Raw genomic sequence first — 19951 nt, 5'->3', positions numbered from 1 at the left:
AATATTTAAACTTTAACGGTGAAACTTGGACAACTTGACCATGACTTGAACTCTGGGACATACCAGAATGCAGAGTGGAGATTTAGATGGATATCATTGATTTTTGGTTGTAAATACTTTAACACAAGAAGGTTGTCAAACTCTCCTGTGGAGTCTGCTGATGGCACTTCATATTTTGTAACTCAAATAAAACAAACTCCAGAAATGTTGAATATATGATATATTCCTTTATTTTTATGTTGTGCATAATACTTTGCATGAACAATGCCATTAAAACCTATTCTCACCTCTTTCACCTATTCTAAACAGGTGAGTGACAAAGGATTTATTTTAAGAGTCAGTTGGTAAATGTACAGCTCGTTTACAATTAACTTTTAAAAAAAGGGATCATAAGCCAATTTATAACACAAAGTGTGAAATGGGTCCTGGAAGTCCTCCAGAAGAAACTATCAGACCTCCGTAAGTCTGCAGGGAAATTACCATAATGACCACAGCAAGGGAGTCAAGCAGACATTTCAATTGTCCAGTTAAGAAAAGATCATTAAAGATGACCATTATGATCTACATTTATTAGTAGGTCCTAGTAAATGTCCTAATAAATGTCCTACAGCAAAATAAGGTATTGTGTAACACCTTACTGCTGTTACTCATGTGTCCTTTGACTAGTCATCCATTACATTTAGTAAACAGTTGTTCCAAACTTGCACGTAATGTAATTAATATGAAACGGCTTCATTCTGGACAGATTTTAGTGTCTTAACACTGAAACCAAACAAAGCCACCCGCTGGTCCTCATAATAGGAGATGTTCCTCTTCATGATGTCCATACAGGGTCCCAGCAAACGCTCAAAAGCCTGAACGTCAATGACTGAAAGGAATAGACAGTAAAATATGATTATCATCCCATTGCAGGATTTAGTGTCCAAAAAGGACCAATCAGATGTGAAACAGGTAGCCAAACAGAAGGCGTTCATCTTCTCTGAATAGGTGTAAATACAGTGTTTTATAAATCAGTGACTAACAGGTTAGTGGTATTAATGGTTGGCTGTTGTTATGATAGGACACTTTATAAAGTGTTTTGTGGAAAAAGTTCAGGAATCATCTTGATGCGGTCACCCAGAATGCAGTTCTGCACATGTTAACCTCCCAACTACAGAATACATGAGAACTAAAGAACAATCACAATACACTGGTCTAACTTGAAGTAAGTGGTGGATTATTTAAAAGTTTCAAGTCATCCTTGGTTAACTGCAGTTCTTAATAGAATATCTATAAAAATAGAACACTTAACATTCCCAAAATATCAAAAATTCATCCCTAAATTACAGGAAATATGCAGAAAATACAAGAAATACATTCAAAATTGTGCTCCCAGGAGTCTTTATCTGAAATAGCGAAGAGCTTTAATTGTTACCATGGAAAAGAATACAATAAATACAAATGACCAAAGCTAGAATAGCAAAAAACAGGCACCACTTCAGTACACATGTTGTACATTAAATTTGATTAAATAAAATTGATATAAAACACGATCAGGTCCGTAAAGCTTTGTCATTTGTTACTGCTGACCTCAAACTGATGTTATTAGTCATATTAACAAAAATAACATTTACAAAACTTCATTCAGTCACCATTCAATTATTGTGATGCGTTCAGTGACAGTGCTGGACCCGTTTTGTCAGACAGGTCACATGCTCCAGTATTGATCTGCTGGACTCCAGTTAAACATCACGTTCAGAGAGGAACGCTCAAAATTGTGTATTTACAGTGAATAATAATCTGAAAATTAGAATGAAGAACAAAGATTGTAGTATTGTCCTCTACATATGCAGCAGGTATTCTTACATCTTTGAAGTGTGCTTAGCTTCATTTTGTCATAAGGGTTATCATCTCTATGTTTTTGTCAGGTCAGATTGAGGTCTCACACCACCGTAGTGCCTTCACACACCAGAACAGCCTGAGCTGAGGAAAATGACCTGCTGCTGATCCCGACATAAAGACAGTGGTGTGTGTGACCTACCCAAACACTTTGTTTGTCCTACGGCGTAAACTGATGCAGCGCGGGGTTTGTTGGTGACCAGTGCCAGCTCCCCAAAATACTGGCCTCTTGAGCAGCAGGCCACCTCCACCTCTGTGTCATCCTCCATCTGAGACACAAACAGACCTGAGTCCTGTGGTTATTATTTAGGAGACATCACATATGACGAAACAAGAAGACGGATAGAAATGTTTAGATAACAGGATAATATGGATTCAGTTAGGAGTGAACATTGAACTTACTCTGCTTTTTATCATTATTTTGACTTCTCCTGACTCCACAATGTAGAAGCAGTCTGCTTCCTCCCCCTGTGATCACAGGACCCAATATTTATGAATTTAAACTATAGTATTTTCCACAGTATAAGACCTAAAAGCCTTAATTTTCTCAAAAACCGACAGTATGCTTTATAATCCAGTGAGCCTTTTATATGAAAAAGTTTTAAAATAGGCCATTCATTGAAAGTGTGCCTTATAATCAGATGCGCCTTACAATCCAGTGCGCCCTATATATGAAAAAGAATAAATACGGCATTCATTGAAGGTGCGCCTTATAGTCCAGTGCTCCTTATAGTGCAGAAAATACTGTAGTTATTGATCCTGATGAGGCAGCTCAGACATAACCCTCCCCTCAGAGTACCTGAGTTATTATACAGTCTCCATCTTTGAACACACGGACTCCCAAAACATCCACAATCTTCATTCTCTCAGTTGGCTTGTGGAAACGAAATTAAGCAGAATCACACAATAAATGCAATAAATCATTAATTCTGTTGATATTTTGTTTGTGCAGGTTGTAACACAAACCTCCAGAGACTTCAGAAGAGGAACACACTCAATAAAGGCCTCGTACATCTTCCTCTTCTTTGCGTTGTTTTTAACAATCAGTCTGTGAAACGTGGCTCGATCCTGCAGGAAATGAAAGAAGGATTTAATTCTGTTGGAAGACGCGTTCAGATAATCCCGATCATCCTCTGGTGGACTCACCAGGGCCCACAGGGCGCCTTCCTGTGCTGCGATGATGGTGGCAGCTCTCGGTGTGTTGTACATGAGAGCAAGCTCACCAAAACTACCTTTATTGTCGTACTTCCCAACACACACACTCAGTCCGTCCTTCTGCACTAGGATATCATACACACCCCTGGAAATAACATAACAGACAAGCGGTAGAAGTTTGAGTAAGACTTATAAAATATCGTCTCACTCAAAGTTCCAATGGAAATCTTCTCTCACATCTGGACCACGTAGAAGTTATCTCCATCATCACCCTGGTCTATGATGTGTTCCTGAGGTTTGACCGACACCTCAAACATGGCATCCAGAACCTGGGAGAACTGCTCCTGCAGGATATCACACAAAGATTTTAAAAACAAGACAGACACTAATATATAAGCACAAATGATCTAGGCATTAAAAGTGGTGATGAAAATCAGTTGAAGTGATTTGTTTCCTCTCTCCCACAGCAGCTCATTCAGGTGCCCGACCTGCTCCAGTGTTTTAAAGAGCAAAATGTCTCTGCAGGCGTCCTGAAGTCTGCGACGCTGCTCGTCTGTTTTAGGATGCACCACCCGAGGCTCTGCGTCGTCGTCCTCATCATCATCTGGGTTGTAAGCTTCTGCACAAACTGCAGCAGCACAAAGTCAAACCCTGACCTGTAGTCAGCTGACCCAAACCCCCTGAGACACGACGCCCCGTCACTGACCTGAAACTCTGCGGCTGTATTTGCTGCTGATGGTTTCTGCAGGGAGGACGGCGGTGGTGGAAATCACAGCAAATCAGTGTTACAGTAGGAAAAAGTGACTACATGAAAACATGTTTATCTTTGGCATTTTTCACATGTTGACCGGAGAATGAATGGGATTTATTTAGTATCATGTGATGCTAGCTGCAGGCGTAGCTGCAGAATGCAATAATCAACCTGTTTAATTGTTTATTTGCATCAGTTACATTAAAAATAGGTGTTTTCATATTTTAATGTATCAACAATTTCTACATTTCCTTATTTGTGAAGATTTTGGGTTGAAATATCCATAAAATGGTCGTACTTAAGAGTTCAATCTTTCATTTGTAGCAGAAAACAAACACAATTCAAACTCACTGATAGTCTCTTCTTCCTCCTCTTCTTTGTCATCCTTATTGGGCTCACTGGACTTTTTTTGAAAGGTCACTCCTGTTTGTTTGTGTTTAGAAGTCTGTTTGTTTTTCTGATCATTTCTTTGACCTTCTAGAATTTCTGTAAAATGCTGCACCGCAAACTCAACCAAGTCTGAAGGCCGGCGCCGGAGCACTTCCACCGTGTAACCCTGCAGCAGCTCCCTCAAACCTGCCGGAATCTGAGCAACACTCATTCTGCAGCTCCGAGGTCACAGAGGTCACGCAAATTTTAGGTAGTTAAATTTTAATTTAGACGTCAAAATATCAACAGCATATTGTTCCACAGACATCCAGATAGCCACTGTGGCAGCACACCACCTCTCCTATCCCACTCAGCAGATTATTGATTTCTTTATTTAGCACAACCTACTGGAAAGTATCGATCAGGACCGATCAGATCAGATGTAATTAAAGGCCGTCCGATAGATTACCCCTCAGTACTTGATGGTTTGACAAATAAAGAGTGGGATGGGGGGCTGGAGCCAGGCTGGTGTCATCTGCAGTAACAGACTCCTGAGTCAGGTTCAAACTAAAAACATCTCAGAACTTAAGCAAAGTCAGACAAGAGAGCTACACATTGAAGAACTGAAAGGGAAGGGAATGTAACTAAAATAAAAACAACAAATGATGTGGTTTAAAACTTTAAATGGCAGTTTTGTTAATAAAACTTAGAATGTCCATTTAAAGGACTTACCTGAAGCTGCTGCAGAATATGAGGTGAACCACAAGCGTGTTTTGTTCTTTCTAGCTTCAACTTTATTATGTTTTCCATGCAGAACTTTGACTAACAATCCCACTATTAATGACAAGAGTTGCATTCTGGATGTCGTTTGCTAAAGTAAGCTTTTAGAAGAGAGGAATATTCATCACTTTCATCACTACTTGTCTATTGCTTGTCTGTTTGACAAATAACTCAAACGGAGCTTTAACACTGTAGGAAGTACAGTAAAGGTTTATATACTTGTATTTTTATATGATTTTTTTTTCAATTTGTTTCCACATAAATTGATTATTCTCAGGTTATTATCCTTTATGAAACAAACCCATACAGATCTACAGAGAGCGTCTTATTTCTACATGTGGACTGTTTATTTCTACACATGTTTACAATTACAATCTGCTCACTGGACTCTCATCATTTCATACTGAAGCAGCACTCAGTGTGACCACACAGACAGCAGCAGACCTGCTCCACTGCTGAGAAACTGAAGACTGGAGCACAACATCATGCACCTTTTCCCTGATATGCACACCTGTTCACAGGCAACAAGAGGTAAGGCACACATGTTCAGGTCACTCCTTTTCTTGAGTAAAAACAACACAAATAAAACAGAACAGCAAAGGAAAAAAAAAGGAGTCTGACCATTCAACTGAGTGTGTGTGTGTGTGTGTGTGTGATAGTGTTCTGGTGCAGGTATCGTCACACCATCTCTGTCCCAAACTGTTGACAGCTCAGAACGAAGTCCCACAAGGTTTCAAATGTGATGAAGAAAATTAGAAAAATTGTAAAAGCTCTTGTTTAACTCATGGTGTGTTTAAACTGGTAATGACTCCGCCGGGTTCATGTGGTCTATTCCTGGGATTCACCTGTGAGGAGGTGCGAAGCCTTCATCACAGATTGGGGGCTAACCAGTTCAGAAACTTTAATGCACACTCAAATCCTAAGAAGCAGGCCTGAAAGAAAAGACAAACAGGAAAACGGTTTAGTTTTCTACTTGATGTCAGGTAAGAGTAAAAATCTATTTCCCCCATAGCGCTAGATGATCAAATAAGATCTAGTCAGAATCACATCAAACAAAAACATCCAGCTTACAACAGTCCACTGTTTCATCTGTTCTGAATCACAACAAAGTAAAACCGTGCGTCTGGAGATCAGCTGTAATTTAGAGTCCACAGATGAGCATCTGCTCTGGTCCAACGTTCCAGAGCTTCTCTAGAATCGTTCTGGAGCGGAAAGAGTATCGACTCACAGCGTTTGCAGGGAACGCTCTAAGCATGACGGCGTTGAAGCCCTTATAGAGCGACGCCACGCCCTCCTCCCGGATCAGCTCCCGCAGAACATCACGGAACCCGTTGGGGTACTTTCCTTCAGGAGCTGATGGAGAAACGTTAGAGGACACTCCGTCACAAACAAAAACAAGCAAACATTTTGTTTAGTAATACGGACCAAAGGGAAAACACTTTATTGGGAGTAAAAAGTGAAAGGCAAATAATAATGTTTTATTGTCGAAGGTGTTTCATAGTTTAGCTGAAGTACTTCAGTTCTCCAGACTGTTGGACTGAAACTTGTTCCCATTGACTCAGGACTTCTAGACATAATATTACTGAATCATTTGATGGCAAAGAAATTTTTACGCATTTTTCTTTGATATATCCTGCATTGAGGTATTTCCTCTCTTAGAACGCTTAGTTTAATGTTTTGCATATATTTTCACGACCAGAGGAGGGAAAGACAAACCAAGCTCATCTCTGAGAGACGATAAATAATTAAACTCTATGAAGACACAGAATCAGGAGAAATGTTTCAGAACCACTGCCGTCACTCAGATGAAACTCCATGACCTGGATGGAAAATTTTGACACCGAAGGCGATGAGTCCCTCGCATCACAACGGATATTTCTGCCTCACCAAACAGAACAAACCTGTCTGGAAGCGAGACTTGAGCACATCTGGTGGAATAGCAACAGCCCAGTTGAAGATTCCAGCCATTCCTCCCGCAAACAATACGCTCGGAACACTGAGGTCACTTTGGCTGCAGAAACACAACAATTCAACGGCTGAGGGTTTTTTTTAACCACCATGCAGGAAAAGTGTAAATAGTGAGTGAAGAGCAAACATTCACCTTTTTCCTGGTGGTGTGAGGAGGTTCTTCAGCCACTCGTAGGTCGTGAAGTACATCCCACTGGCTGGAACGTCTGAGTTGAAGAACAAAAGACAGTTTGTTGATAAATTAACAAGGATTCTCCCCGATGTTCCATCCAAGCTTCCAAATATGGCAACTAGAGAGCGACTAATAAGAGGGTAAATCTCCACCAACAGCCCCCTACATTTAACTGAGATGTGGCTCCTTTGGCCCAGGGGCCGCCTCCATACCCACTTTCATTAAAATCCATTCTGTGAGTGATCCTGCTGACAATTCACTCAACAAGTCAACAATTATAAATGGAAAAAAAATATTACGTCAGCCAGTCAGGGAATAACATTGAAATTCTGGAATAATTTGAAAAGTCATTCATCTAGTTTTGTTTCTTCCCCAGGACCAACAAGAAGTCATAAAAACACTGCTCTGTAAATGTTTTACGGTGACGGAGGCCGTATTGGTCGTGTTTGTTAGACCTCAAACACAAGTAGGACGTATTTCAGTGAGAGGAATGTTCAAGGATTCAAATTATGTATTATTTCCAATTATTATAATTCATCTGTTATTATTTCTAGCCTGGTAGGTTCTAGGTTCTGGTACCTCTCATGAGGGTCAGAGCGGTGCCTTTGTAGATCCCCCTGATCCCAGACTGTCTGTACAGCTGCTTGACACAGTCCATGGGTCCAGCATACTTCACCTGTCCTGTGGATGCCTGAATCTAAACACACAGAAACACAGATTTCACACCACAATAACAAGAACACACACACACACACACACACACACACACACACACACAAAGACAGGCTGACCTGCAGGAGACATTTAACACGCTCCCCAGGAGCCATGATGGCTGTGGTAAATACACCCGCCAACATTCCTGCAGCAAACAGCTGTGGATACCTGGAGGAAAGTAATGACACACACACACACACACACACACACACACACACACACACACACACACACACACACACACACACAGTGTTAGAGGTAGTTGTGGAGAGCATATAACTTCTGACAAAAGAGACGTCACCTACGTGAGAACATCGTCGGGTTTTTTCTGCTGTAGTTTTTTGCCGAGTCCGAACCCAAAGAAGCAGACGGCGAACATGGGCGTGACTCCGATGACCGGCGCCAGCATGCCTTTGTAGAGTCCTCTCACTCCCTGCATGAGAAAAGGATGATGGGAAACATCAACAGGATGGAGGATGGATACTTTGGTGCAATTTTTCGATTCCCGCTCCCGGCCCAAAAAAAAATACCCGGAGGTGAGCCGACAGTGGGAGGTGTCAGGCACCCTGTGTGTGTTTGTTTGTTCAGGGCCTGTAGATACTAACATATGCATGTGATTGGATTTGAACTAGAGTGTGCCACTAATTTCCCTTCGGGGATTAATAAGTGTGTGTGTGTGTGTATATATATATATATATATATATATATATAATTTTCATGTATGCATGTTCACCTCTTTGGCGAAGGTCTTCCTGAAACAATCGATGGTTCCGGTGTAGATCAGACTCTCTCCAGGTTTGGGGACGGGCTGCGTCTGCAGACGCACCTGGAAGAGAAAACAAAAACCTGAATCAGAATTTTTTTATTAATAAAGAATTAATAAAGAATCCCCGAGGGGGGGGGGTTAAAAAGGGTGGAAATTGCACGTGAAATACATTTGATCTCCGGTTCGGCTTTGGCAGCATTAGTGTTTTCTTCACGCCCCCCCCGATGCGTTCGAACACAAGAGTTCTACTTACTTTAATGGTGTCCAGCGGGTGTCCAGCGAGGACGAGGCAAACTCCTCCGAACCCCCCCGCGAAGAAGTTCTTCAGCGGACTGATCGTCGCCGGCTGTTTGGACATTTTGACTTGACGGTCTGCCGCAGGGGAAACACACCGACAGAATGAAGTCACGGACGTGGATCGTGGCGAAGGAACCCGCGGCTTACCTGGTCGACGGACGTCAGAGCTGCAGTCACCGCCGCCAGGAAGACCTTTGACCCACTTGTTCAGCAGCCTGTCAAACCTCAATCCGTGGTCATGTGACCTCATGTGGTACGGCTTCTGTTTGTGTCCGGGTGGAAACATTCTGGGTTTGTTGCAGAAAGTCCACATTAATAATACTACTAATAATATTACTACTACTACTATTGATAAAAATACCTTTTTAAGACACATATTCTTTTGAAAGAGTAAATAGAGCACTCTATACTACATAAAAATCAAGAGCCCAGCTTTGGATTTCTATTTGTTTTTTATTGTTCTTAGTAAATTATATTTTTTCATGTCAAGAATTTCTCCAATATAGAAGTCATCAATAATAAGGAACTGGCCATTAAAATTATAAAATGGTGTATTGTACTTTCAAAATGAATTTCAGAATGCACACCAAGCTGAACAGTTGACTTCAGTCTTGATTCAAGAGTTTCCACAGAATATTACATCTAACTAAAAAGACTAAATATAATATAAAGATATACAGACGAAGTTTTAAACCTGAATGTACACCATGATTTTCTCATTAACCACCGTGAAACACTTCCAATGTTAAAATATAACTTTATTAGTTTTATTACAACACAGTCTTTAGCTCTTCTGCTGACAATATTAATCCTGAAAGACAAACACAAAATTTCATGCTCTCTCTCTCACACACACACACACACACACACACACACACACACACACACACACACACACACACACACACACACACACACACACACACACACACACACACACACACACACACACACACACACACTAAACAGTCACACAATCAACGCACTAACATGGTAACCAAAAATTCACGGTTGGATTTTTGTCTACTTTGACGGAAACATATGATGGGGTCCAGAACAGATTGGTGAAAGCTAAGCTGGGGGAACAATGACCACTACTTCATGAGGAGGAAACCAGGAAACATTTATGTTTCTGTATTAAACTCATGGGATTAAAGAGATGATCTGTAAATCCACGCTTGTCTTACATCAATAACTGGAAACCAACACTGACTGTATTTTTAAATAGTGCAGAAAAGAACTCTCCACCATGAAACTGTAACTCAGTACAACACTAAACCATTATATCTAGCTATAAAGTTATTGTAGAACATTTAGTTAGAGTATGAATGCAGCATACGGACCCCCCGCCCCCACCCCCCTTTCCCATCCTCAGTCGGGCTTCTCAAGCTTGTTAAGTTTTGCATAAGTAAAAAATGATTCCCAATGTTTGGAGAGCAGGAAAGAGCAAAAAGAGCCAGACTGAGTAAAAGTGCAGGAGCCACAGGTGAGACTCATCATATTGCAGCAAAGTTCACTCTGCACAAAGCTCAGACACGAGCACACGAGTCAGAGTGTTTTCATCAGAACAGTAAACTTACTCAACTTGAACTGAATTTTTAATCATAATGAATGAAAATGATTTTAAGGAAGGAAGTCATACTATCATAAAGAAAATCATTCTCTCAGTAATACCACGGTTTGGTTCTGCTAACAGGGAAGCACATTAAGAGTCAACGTTTTCTGGTTTTCTACTGTAGTTCTAATATTGGCGATGTTTTGTAGAAATAGGAAATTCTGCTTTTTTTCATCACAATTTTTTAAATGTTTTCTGAAACTCAAATTGCTTCACGTTATTTTGGTTAAAGCAAAGTTTAGTCCTGGTTCCTAACTCAGTTTAAACTCAAATAGTATATTAAAGTTAGTTCATTCTATACTGTATATGTATCGTATTTATGGTTTTGTATTTTGTCATGTGTGACTGACCATTACAGGTTTATTGTTATATTGCCACAACATGTTTGATGAGGTCTATCAGAGAAGGGACAACTGATGTAAAACAGCATCATTAATGTGAAATCACCTTCATGCTGCAGCTCTGCAGACCGATTGGCTTCTGTTAGCACAGGATGGCACAGAATATGTATGCTCACAATCTTTGATATGCTTTTGGAAGTCTGAAAGGATGCAATAACTAACTAGCTAAGTCACTAACTAATGTTCAGGCTATATTTTACCTCCCTGCAGGAGTAGACTACAGCACGCCGCATGATACTGATATGGTTAATCCTGGTTCTCACTGATCTGTGGGAACTCCTTGTAGATCTGCTGTATTATTAGTTTATCCATCTGCTTCGCTGTCGCGTTGCCTTCATCCTCTCCTGGATCTTCCTCCTCCCTGAGAATCCTCTGCAGCGCCGCCTGCAAGTCGGACAAGCGGTGTCGGTGCTCGAGGTAGTCGGTTGAGCGTATTATAGAGTGCATGAGGGAGAGATACTCCATTCGCAGCTGCAAGATCAAGGAGAAAGGATTTATAATCAGTTTAGATACAGATGTGAAATCAGCCAATGTGGCAAGCTCATTTTTTCATATTTTTTACTCTTTAAAAGTTGAGAATGAGAATCAGTGTCTGTGAGGCGTCTGGGTCTCACCCTGTCTCCAGGTGAGAGGTCGGATATTTGTCTGACGGCAATGTCGATCATCACCATCATGTCGGTGCGGTAGAAGATGTCAGCCGTTTCTTGGCTAGAGAAAACATCCTGCAGGAACTTGAGAACAGAGTGAGGAGCAGGCGGGGTGTGTTTGAACATACATACAGGGTCGTCTGGAGAGGAGAGGGCAAAAAATGAACATATATGTGTCAGACGGCAGAAGAGAAGACTAAGGGCGGTGACAAATATGTGGTATTTTTACCGCCTCTGTTCAGGAGCAGCAGCACTTTCTCTGATAGAATCTTCACATTTTTCTTCTTCAGCTCCTGCATGACGACATTGCCGCTGGGTGCTAGGCAACAAAAACAGAAATGTTTTTATAAGGGATGAGCAAGTACACCACTATCTGTATCTGTTCAGCCATCTAAATTATCTGTACCCGTGTCTGTACTCGGAATGGGCGGGACTTAACCGGAAGTGGGTGTGATTTGAGCAGAAATGGGTGGGGCTTAAATCTGTATATTATTTTAAGTCTGAAATTGATATGGATTGATCACAAGTTGCTATATTGTTTATTTTAAACTATTTACAGAACAGCCTCACAATTGAGATTCAAAATAATGCTTTTGATCACAAAAGCAAGAGAACTATTTACACATGTTTTTTATGAACTCAGAAAATGAAGTGCATTAATGAATACAATGCATGCAATAGGAAATTATGAACTACAAAGTATGTATGAACAAGAACTGTCATACTCAACACAATTTCACAATTTTTTTGATTACCAATCTAAAGATATTTTATTTTTTAATAATTTCTTAAAATTATTTTGTTTACAGAGATATTATCAATTTATGAAAAAAAGGTTGTTTATTGTCTGTTGATGTCTGCATTTTACATAAAACCACTACGGATGATTTATTATTAGATTACAGCTGTCCTGGCGTCATTAACGATTACCGAGCAAATGAAAGCCTGTTCGTGAAAATATCGTCTTAGATGAAACCGGTCCGTGGCGCAAAAAATTTTGGGGATTGCTCGTTATGAGGATTTTCCTTCAGAAAGAGAAAGAGTATTGACGAGTTTTACTCATGTCAAGCTCATACTCATCAAAAATGCTTTATCCGTACCGGATACTCGTCTGAAATGAGTACCCGGCTCAACCCGTTTTTATGCTCAAACAACGTGGATTAATGGGAAGAAAGCTTTGCCTTTCAGTCAAGTCTAGTCAGTGCGCCCAACTGTTTAGCGAGCCGTCACTCATGTCTGCTGTGTAACGTCACCGGGGGCTTCCTCACCCGTGTGGTGCAGGTTGAAGGCCAGAACGAGGTTCAGGAAGATGTCAGGCAGCTGCTCTGTGGGGTCAGAGGGAAGCCCGTCCTCCACCACACCCAGCAGGAACTCAACAAAGTCAGCATTTAAGTGATCTGAAAACAGGGAGGTTCAGGAGTGTGATTATTTAAAGGACACATAATCTCCTTCACACATCTTTTAACACACCATTTCGCACTACAGACATAACCTTCAGACAAAGGGTCATCGATTGTAAAGCTTCACACAAAGTTCTTCCTTGATGATTGATAATGTTCATTAGTGATGGGCAGGCACAGACTCCAACATCATCTCAGTCACACAATGCAAAAAATTAATTTGGCACACACAACATAAATTCTTCCAGAAACATCACACGAAATGGACGATTAAATGGTCATTAGCAAAACTGAAGTCACTCCAAGAACAGAGTTAAGACGTGTGCAAGCACGCACATCTTTTTGGACTGAATGAATGGTTCAAAACAGCAATGTACCACAATAAAATAATCTAAATGTGACGTTTAATGAATGAATTTGATTGACAAAATATTATAGAGAGATGTTGTTGATTCCGGGGACGGCTATTTTACAAGCCAAATGGAATTTACCGGTCAACCCTTTTTTTCTTTTTCGGATGTTGTTGTTAATGTTGTTAATGTGATAAAGGTGAAGTCTGCTATAATAGCATATCTGGAAAGAAAAAATAAATAAATAAATGAATAAATGAATGAATGAACAAATGAATATTAGAAATGTTGATGGAACATCTTACCATAGTGATGATATGGCACCTGCTCGCCCATTGAGAAAATCATAGTCAGTACCAAAGCTGTGTAGCACATCTTCTGATGTTCTGAGAAAAGAGAAACAATCAAGAAATAGATCGCTAAAATGGTTAACCAATATTGATTTTAATTGTGATTACACATCAGAAACGTTAACATATCCATATTCTCACCTTGCTTGTCGGTCTGCAGGTCTCTGGCCAGCTCCATGGGGAGGATGGAGTTCAGGAAAGTGGAGATGATCGCAGCATCCAGGCTACACATCGCTCCGAAGACTTTGAGCAGCAGCAACCGCAGAGACACTCGGAGCTCCTGTAGAGCCACACAACAGGAACAACGAGCCAACGCATCAGAGGAATCTCAGTTTTAGTTTGTTCAATATAAAATACTGTGTTATAATGAATTACCATCTGATAATATGAAACCAGAGACAGCACATTCTCATAGTTGTTGCTTTTGCACATCCTCTTACACACCTCTGGGTCTGCATCAGTCTAGGAGAAAATAAGATAAACAACTGTCAATCGTCACAGCAGCAATTTATGAAGCAGCTTCCTGCTTCATACCAGTATCTTCCTGCTTCATACCAGTATCTTCAGCAGCTCCTCCAGGTAACAAGCGATGACTGCATGGTCCTCGTGAAGAGCCCAGCTGCGCTGCTGGGAGTCGTCCCGGTGACGGGCGAGGTCGCTGAAGATCACCTCCAGCCTTTGCTCGTCGTGACATACCTGCCCCCCCGGCAGTGCTGCACTCAAATCCTACAGACACCAAACCAAACGTTTGTTCCTTCAACCTGAAAAAACCAGCCCAGAGAAACGTTCCACTGCTGCTCGACTCGTCTAGCAAAAATGTTCTCAACTTAAAGAACACATTGTGCACATGAGTTACAACACATTAGCCCTGCAGTTAATGAGGTGAAAACAAAAAGATGTGGAATGCTTGAAACACCTGATTGGACTGTTTCACAGGTAAATCCGTCTCTTTTTATTTTTATCTATGTCAAGTTTCCTCTAGCTAGAAACACTGGGGTGACGTCTAACAGACCCACAGCACTTCAGGCCTTTCAACTGGATGAGTGGTGTTGGAATGTGGACTTGTATCACCATGGAAACACAGGATGTCACCAGAAACTTTAAGTGATCACTGTTTGGAGTTATGTCACATGCTATTAAACAACTTACACCCCCTGAATGGAACAGACACACCTGTCAGGAAAGTCAGCAGTGAATTTCAAACACGGTTCGACTCTGGAAAAACTGCACCAAAGAAAAAGAAACTGATTGATATTATGGGACCCTCTATTGTATTTCAAAACCACTCGTCGCAGACTGAGGTGTAAAACAGAACCTCTCCAACTAGAAAAGGCTTCAGGACGTGATGTAATGAAAAGTTTCTGACCTTGCTCTCCACCAGCGAGAGAAGAACTCGCTCCATGTCGGAGAAAGCGTGAGGTAAGGCCGTCTGCAGGTGACCCACCACCACCCCCACGGCGACCCGCGACAGTTCGTAACTCAAGCCGGTGTTCTTCCGTACCAGCTCAATCAGTTCAGCTCCCACAGTCATGAGAACTGGCTCGGGTGCAGTGGGGCTATGAGGGGGGCTTTCAGCGACAGATGGGGGGGCGATAGGCCACTCGCTCTCTGGCTGCTCCTCCACGTTGGGCTGTGAGGGAGGGGTGGGCTTTGGGGGCTGTGGAGCCATGCTTTTCTTTGCAGGAGCCGGTTGAGGAGAGGAGTTTGAGGGCGGGGCTTCTTGGAGCGGTGCGGTGGGCTTCACACGGGATGGCACAGGAGGAGGGGGGGTGCTGGAAACACTGGGCAGGCTGACATCGGAGGGGGAGGAGCCAGACTCCAGAGAGGTGGTGCTGATTGAGAGGGAGGGAGCAGGGGACGGGGGGAGAGAGGACCCCTGTGATGGAACCTCTGGATCTGTTGAGAGAGAGAGAGAGAGACACACAGAGAGAGAGAGAGAGAGACACACAGAGAGAGAGAGAGAGAGAGAGAGAGAGAGAGAGAGAGAGAGAGAGAGAGGGAGAGAGAGAGAGAGAGCTCTGGTTACAGAGAGGAGTGTGAACAGGAATGACTTGACTAAGTATAGAGTGTGTTTGTGCAGTAAAAGCTGCAGTGAGACACGTCAGCTAAAAGTAGCAGCAGGAACACGTTGCTGTGACAGTGAGGCTGAGGTGAAGCTGTGAGCTCTGTGGTGGAAACAGAACGCTGCTGCGCCCTTCAGGCCTGACCTGGACGCCGGCTGCTGCGCTGCTTCTCCGGCGGAGGTGGGGTGATCGGAGCTGCACGCCGAGCCTGAGGAGGCACCTGCAAGCAGGAGAAATTACACATTTTATTTATATAAGTACAAAGTATTTAGATATACAATGTGCCCTCACGCATTCGCGCATCAACGCTCGCAACTTCACCTCATCACAGATTTAAATTACCATAAATACTTCGTAGCTCTATCGCGGAATTCATTAATTGTGTGTGGTTCCTGGAACGCGTTAACCGCAAAGAACGAGGTTGCACTATATATATACATATATGTGTGTGTGTGTGTGTGTGTATATATCCCCCTGATCAATTTCAAGATTTTCCTTTATAAGTCAATGGTTGTTTGGATCAGCACTTTCGGTTAAATACATCATAAAGCAAACAGTGTAGCCGCAAGAGGGCACCACGAGCCAGTGTCTTATTGTGCCGGTCCCAAGTCCAGATAAATACAGAGGGTTGTGTCAGGAAAGGCATCCAAAGTAAAACTTTTGCCAAATCAAACATGCGAATCAATTCTATGACTACTATACCGGATCGGTATGGAATATTATTCAGTCCCCAGACTTAAATAATATTCAGGTCTGGGGACATAAAGTTTCCAGCCTCAGCAACTTTGTCACCGATTCTTGAAAATTGTTCACAAGAATCTGCTGATACGGACTGGAATCCACGCGACCTTCAACTTTAACAAGATTCACAGTACCTGCACTGGACACATAGCCCCAAAACATGATGGAACCACCACCAAATTTTACTGTGGGTAGCGTGTGTTTGTCATGGAATGCTATTCTTCTGCCATGCATTCTGCTGCTTCTTATGTCCAAATAACTCAAGTTTACATTCATCAGTCCACAGCACCTTATTCCTTGTGCAACGTGTGTTGAATAGTTGAACGATGCACAGTGACACCATCTGCAGCAAGATCATGTTGTAGGTCTTTGGAGCCGGTCTGTGAGTTGAGTCTGTACCTGCGTTCTTCCATTTCCTCACTACGTTCCTCACACTAGAAACTGACAGTTGAAATCTCTGAGCTAGTTTACTGTATCCTTCCCCCCATGATGTTGAACAATATTTGTTTTCAGGTCATTTGAGAGTTGTTTTGAGGCTCCTAAGTTGGCACTCTTCAGAGAAGATGTAAAAAGGAGACCAACTTACAAGTGGCCACCGTAAATACCCTTTCTCGTGATTGGCTTCACCTGTGTGTGCAGGTCAAGGGTCAATGAGCTTACCAAACAAACTGTGTTCCAATAATTAGTGTTAAAGGTACTCAAATCAATAAAACAAGGGTGCCCAAATGTATGCACCTACCTACTTTTGTTTAAATAATTATTGCACACTTTCTGTTAATCATATAAACTTCATTTCCCTTCTCAAACATCACTGTGTTTGTCTGCTATTTGATGTATTTAACTGAAATTGCTGATCCAAACAACCAGTGATTTACAAATGAAAATCTTGAAAAATGATCAGGGGTGCCCAAACTTTTTCATACCACTGTATAGAGATAAAGAGAGAGATTCAGCACCACCAGCAGACATGAGGCAGTGAGCTGCAGACGTGGGAGAGGTCACACTGAACTCACTGCAGAGAGCTGAGGGGAAGAATCCCTCCTTTACTGAAATAATGAGTGTTACGTCAGTTTAACGTATTTCCCCATGTGACGTCCAGAGGCTGTTCGTAAGTTGAATTGTTCATAAGTTATTTATTAAATTTCATTCAATAATCACCATTTCAGATCATTTAAATGTCATTATTATAAGTAACAAAGTACTATTTCCTGACACTTGCTAGAAATAATTACAGGACATTAAAACAACACATAACAAAATAAAATACTGCAGTACCGTAATGTAACTTATATGTCTACGTGTGTCTTTCTGCTGTTTGTGCTCACAGTCCTCACAGATCAGCTGTACGGCTGTGATCAGATGTTCAGTCTTACAGAGCATCATTCAGTTCACCACTCAGTGAAAACTACACTTGCAAATAGCGCAACAATTAAGAAATGATAACCCAGAATTTTGGGATTTCATGGCACACAGTCAAAATATTATTAATAGATTCATAGAATATGAAAGAGTCTCTGAATATAATGAACAGGACTGAAAATCTAAAGTGATTGTTGTGATCTTCTGGTCCTCTTCATGTGCTCGGGAACACTCCCAAGACCTGCTGTCTGTGAACTGAGTTCACAAACGACAGCTGGTACTCATGTGGAGGAAACACAGATGCCTTCTCTGGACCTGAGCTCATTGAAAATGGACTGAGATGAAGAAAAAAACACTACCCTGTGGTCTGACAAGTTAGAATTTTAAAAATTCTTTTACATGTAATAAATATTTTCTAATTATATATCATCTCTTGATCCAGAGTATTTGATAAAGAGTTTTAATGTGCACTACATACATATTACCTGGTAAAAGCCCTGTTCTCGCTGCATGTTGTCCATGCTTCCTGACATCGGCATGGAGCCCTGGCGCCCGTAGTCTCGGTTGAGGCCATTGGGCGGAGGAGGCGTCTGGCTCAGAGATATTTCACTGCTGGAGGTCGGGAGGCCTTGTTTATGAACAGAGGAAGAGGAACTTCGTCGTGCCAGGGTCTCCTTTCTGTGATGGATCAATTTCCTATGACAGAAGCGAGCCATTCATACAGAGAAACCAGTGACATAATGTCTGAGGTAGGATTTCACATTTCCACTCACTGCAGGACATCTCTCTGCTCCAGATTGTATTTGCCTCCGTTCTTTAAGGCTACGTTGTGGATTCCTTCGATTGCTCTGTCAATGGACTGCAGCACCTCATCCTGCTCTGGAGCCTGAAAGAAGGGGACACAGCGGAGGAGGAGATGAACATATTAAACTTTAATGCACATAATTATTAATTAAACTTTAACCAAGAGCAGAGCTCTAGCCGGAGGCGTGTGTGACAGGCGCAAACAAACTGGGGCACTTATCTAAGAAAAAAAAAAAAGCCTTTTAACTGGTGACACGCTCACAGAGGCCATTCCTTCTCAAACATCTGCAGCTTCTGACATTAACTACAACATTCCTACCTGAACGTGGGTTTTACAACATACATGTTCTGACTGGCTCACAATACATCCGGATCCGTGGGAACGCCGTGGAACACATGTGGGTGTGACTGGATCCCAGCTCCCTTATGGAAGGAGGAATCCACTCATGACTATATAATATGATGTGAGTGTGTGTGTGTGTGTGTGTGTGTGTGTGTGTGTGTGTGTGTGTGTGTGTATTTTAGTGGGGTCACGTGACCTCGGGCTGAGCAGAAACAATGGCTTTCTGTCTCATATCTCATTCTGTCTCATCCTCTCCTGTCTCTCCTCTGTCGCAGTGAGCAGCTGCAGTGCAGGAAGGCCATGACTCTTCCTCATCCGACCACTCCAGTCAATATGGGGTCTTAAAGCAGCGTGTCTTCTCCCCATTGGTGACAATAACAAGCAGTTAGCTTCAGGCTTGCATTCCACAACAGACAAACTGTCTTTCTCCATTGCATCAATTCCACACTCAACGCTTCTCCTCACTATTTTCCTTAACCTCAGCCGGATATGCGTTTCTTTACATGTTTTAATGGTCAGGAAGTGCTTTACCTGTATTTTTTCGATGTATGAAGCTGGTATGTAGCCCGTTTCTCCGGAGGTGGAGCGAGAACCCAGCCACCAGTGTTTGTTGCTCCTCTCCAGGATTAAGAAGCTTTCTCCGGCTGAGAAGTGGAGCGAGTTGGGCTCCGCGGATCGGAAGGCGTACAAAGACCGGTACATAATTAATACTTTAAATCAACTCCCACAGCGAAGGAAGGGATTTCAGAAGATATGAGGTCTCCGAGGGCAATACGAGCTCTACTGGAGGTGATTTACAGAAGATATGCAGGCATGGCACAGCAGGTCTCCGCTGTCTATTTACCATGCAGCTCAGATCATCTGACCCGTCATTCCGCCACATGCCGCTTGAGGCGCTGTTAGTTCATGGACACGCCCCCAGGCATTTTAATCAATGGCAGAGCCGTTAAAAACAGTTTAACGTTTGATTTGTTATGCCTGTTAAGGTTCTCAATTATCCAGGTCATGGTAGATCTCTGTGCTGAATA

General features: G+C 42.1%; 2 protein-coding genes across 4 annotated transcripts; both read right to left on the bottom strand.

Moving 5' to 3' along the window:
- Positions 1–139: 139 nt before the first annotated feature.
- On the bottom strand, positions 140–9095 carry prkar2ab (protein kinase, cAMP-dependent, regulatory, type II, alpha, B). Of its 2 annotated transcripts, XM_068314298.1 has the most exons (16): positions 8807–9095; positions 8521–8613; positions 8093–8220; positions 7865–7955; positions 7653–7770; positions 7035–7107; positions 4136–4386; positions 3740–3775; positions 3522–3661; positions 3271–3377; positions 3025–3178; positions 2845–2946; positions 2678–2752; positions 2281–2346; positions 2021–2171; positions 140–868 (listed from the first exon to the last, which is right to left on the bottom strand). In XM_068314298.1, exons 1-16 carry the CDS (start codon positions 8909–8911, stop codon positions 717–719), a joined length of 1842 nt encoding a protein of 613 aa, XP_068170399.1. In that variant the 5' UTR covers positions 8912–9095; the 3' UTR covers positions 140–716. The 2 variants fall into 2 exon arrangements, with proteins under 2 accessions (XP_068170399.1, XP_068170398.1); XM_068314297.1 differs by lacking the exons at positions 7035–7107; positions 7653–7770; positions 7865–7955; ... (1 more) ...; positions 8521–8613; positions 8807–9095 and having other exon boundaries at positions 2021–2147; positions 4136–5790.
- Positions 9096–9349: 254 nt separating this feature from the next.
- Positions 9350–19772, bottom strand: nckipsd (NCK interacting protein with SH3 domain). Of its 2 annotated transcripts, none has more exons than XM_068315028.1 (13): positions 19455–19772; positions 18550–18662; positions 18262–18472; positions 15821–15896; positions 14980–15509; positions 14169–14339; positions 14058–14075; positions 13755–13893; positions 13569–13649; positions 12782–12910; positions 11743–11832; positions 11481–11653; positions 9350–11337 (listed from the first exon to the last, which is right to left on the bottom strand). In XM_068315028.1, the coding sequence occupies exons 1-13, from the start codon at positions 19623–19625 to the stop codon at positions 11113–11115; spliced, it is 2127 nt and encodes a 708-aa protein (XP_068171129.1). In that variant the 5' UTR covers positions 19626–19772; the 3' UTR covers positions 9350–11112. The 2 variants fall into 2 exon arrangements, with proteins under 2 accessions (XP_068171129.1, XP_068171128.1); XM_068315027.1 differs by having other exon boundaries at positions 9351–11337; positions 13989–14075.
- Between the last annotated feature and the right edge of the window lie 179 nt (positions 19773–19951).

This window comes from Antennarius striatus, chromosome 5, assembly GCF_040054535.1.
Source record: "Antennarius striatus isolate MH-2024 chromosome 5, ASM4005453v1, whole genome shotgun sequence".
Taxonomy (NCBI): domain Eukaryota; kingdom Metazoa; phylum Chordata; class Actinopteri; order Lophiiformes; family Antennariidae; genus Antennarius; species Antennarius striatus.
Note: the sequence above shows the minus strand (reverse complement) of the source record. Positions and strands in the feature narration are given on the sequence as shown.

Bases quoted from the DNA above. Each gene is read 5' to 3' on its own strand.
- nckipsd (XM_068315027.1), bottom strand. From the start codon at position 19,625: ATGTACCGGTCTTTGTACGCCTTCCGATCCGCGGAGCCCAACTCGCTC. The intron at 18,473-18,549 runs GTGAGTGGAAAT...CTTCTGTCATAG, and splicing joins GAGCAGAGAGATGTCCTGCA to GAAATTGATCCATCACAGAA. The intron at 14,340-14,979 runs GTCAGAAACTTT...TGGTGTCTGTAG, and splicing joins TCTCGCTGGTGGAGAGCAAG to GATTTGAGTGCAGCACTGCC.
- prkar2ab (XM_068314298.1), bottom strand. From the start codon at position 8,911: ATGTCCAAACAGCCGGCGACGATCAGTCCGCTGAAGAACTTCTTCGCG. The intron at 7,956-8,092 runs GTAGGTGACGTC...ACTTTCCTCCAG, and splicing joins AAACCCGACGATGTTCTCAC to GTATCCACAGCTGTTTGCTG. The intron at 4,387-7,034 runs GTGAATGTTTGC...TCGGAGCTGCAG, and splicing joins CTCACACCACCAGGAAAAAG to AATGAGTGTTGCTCAGATTC.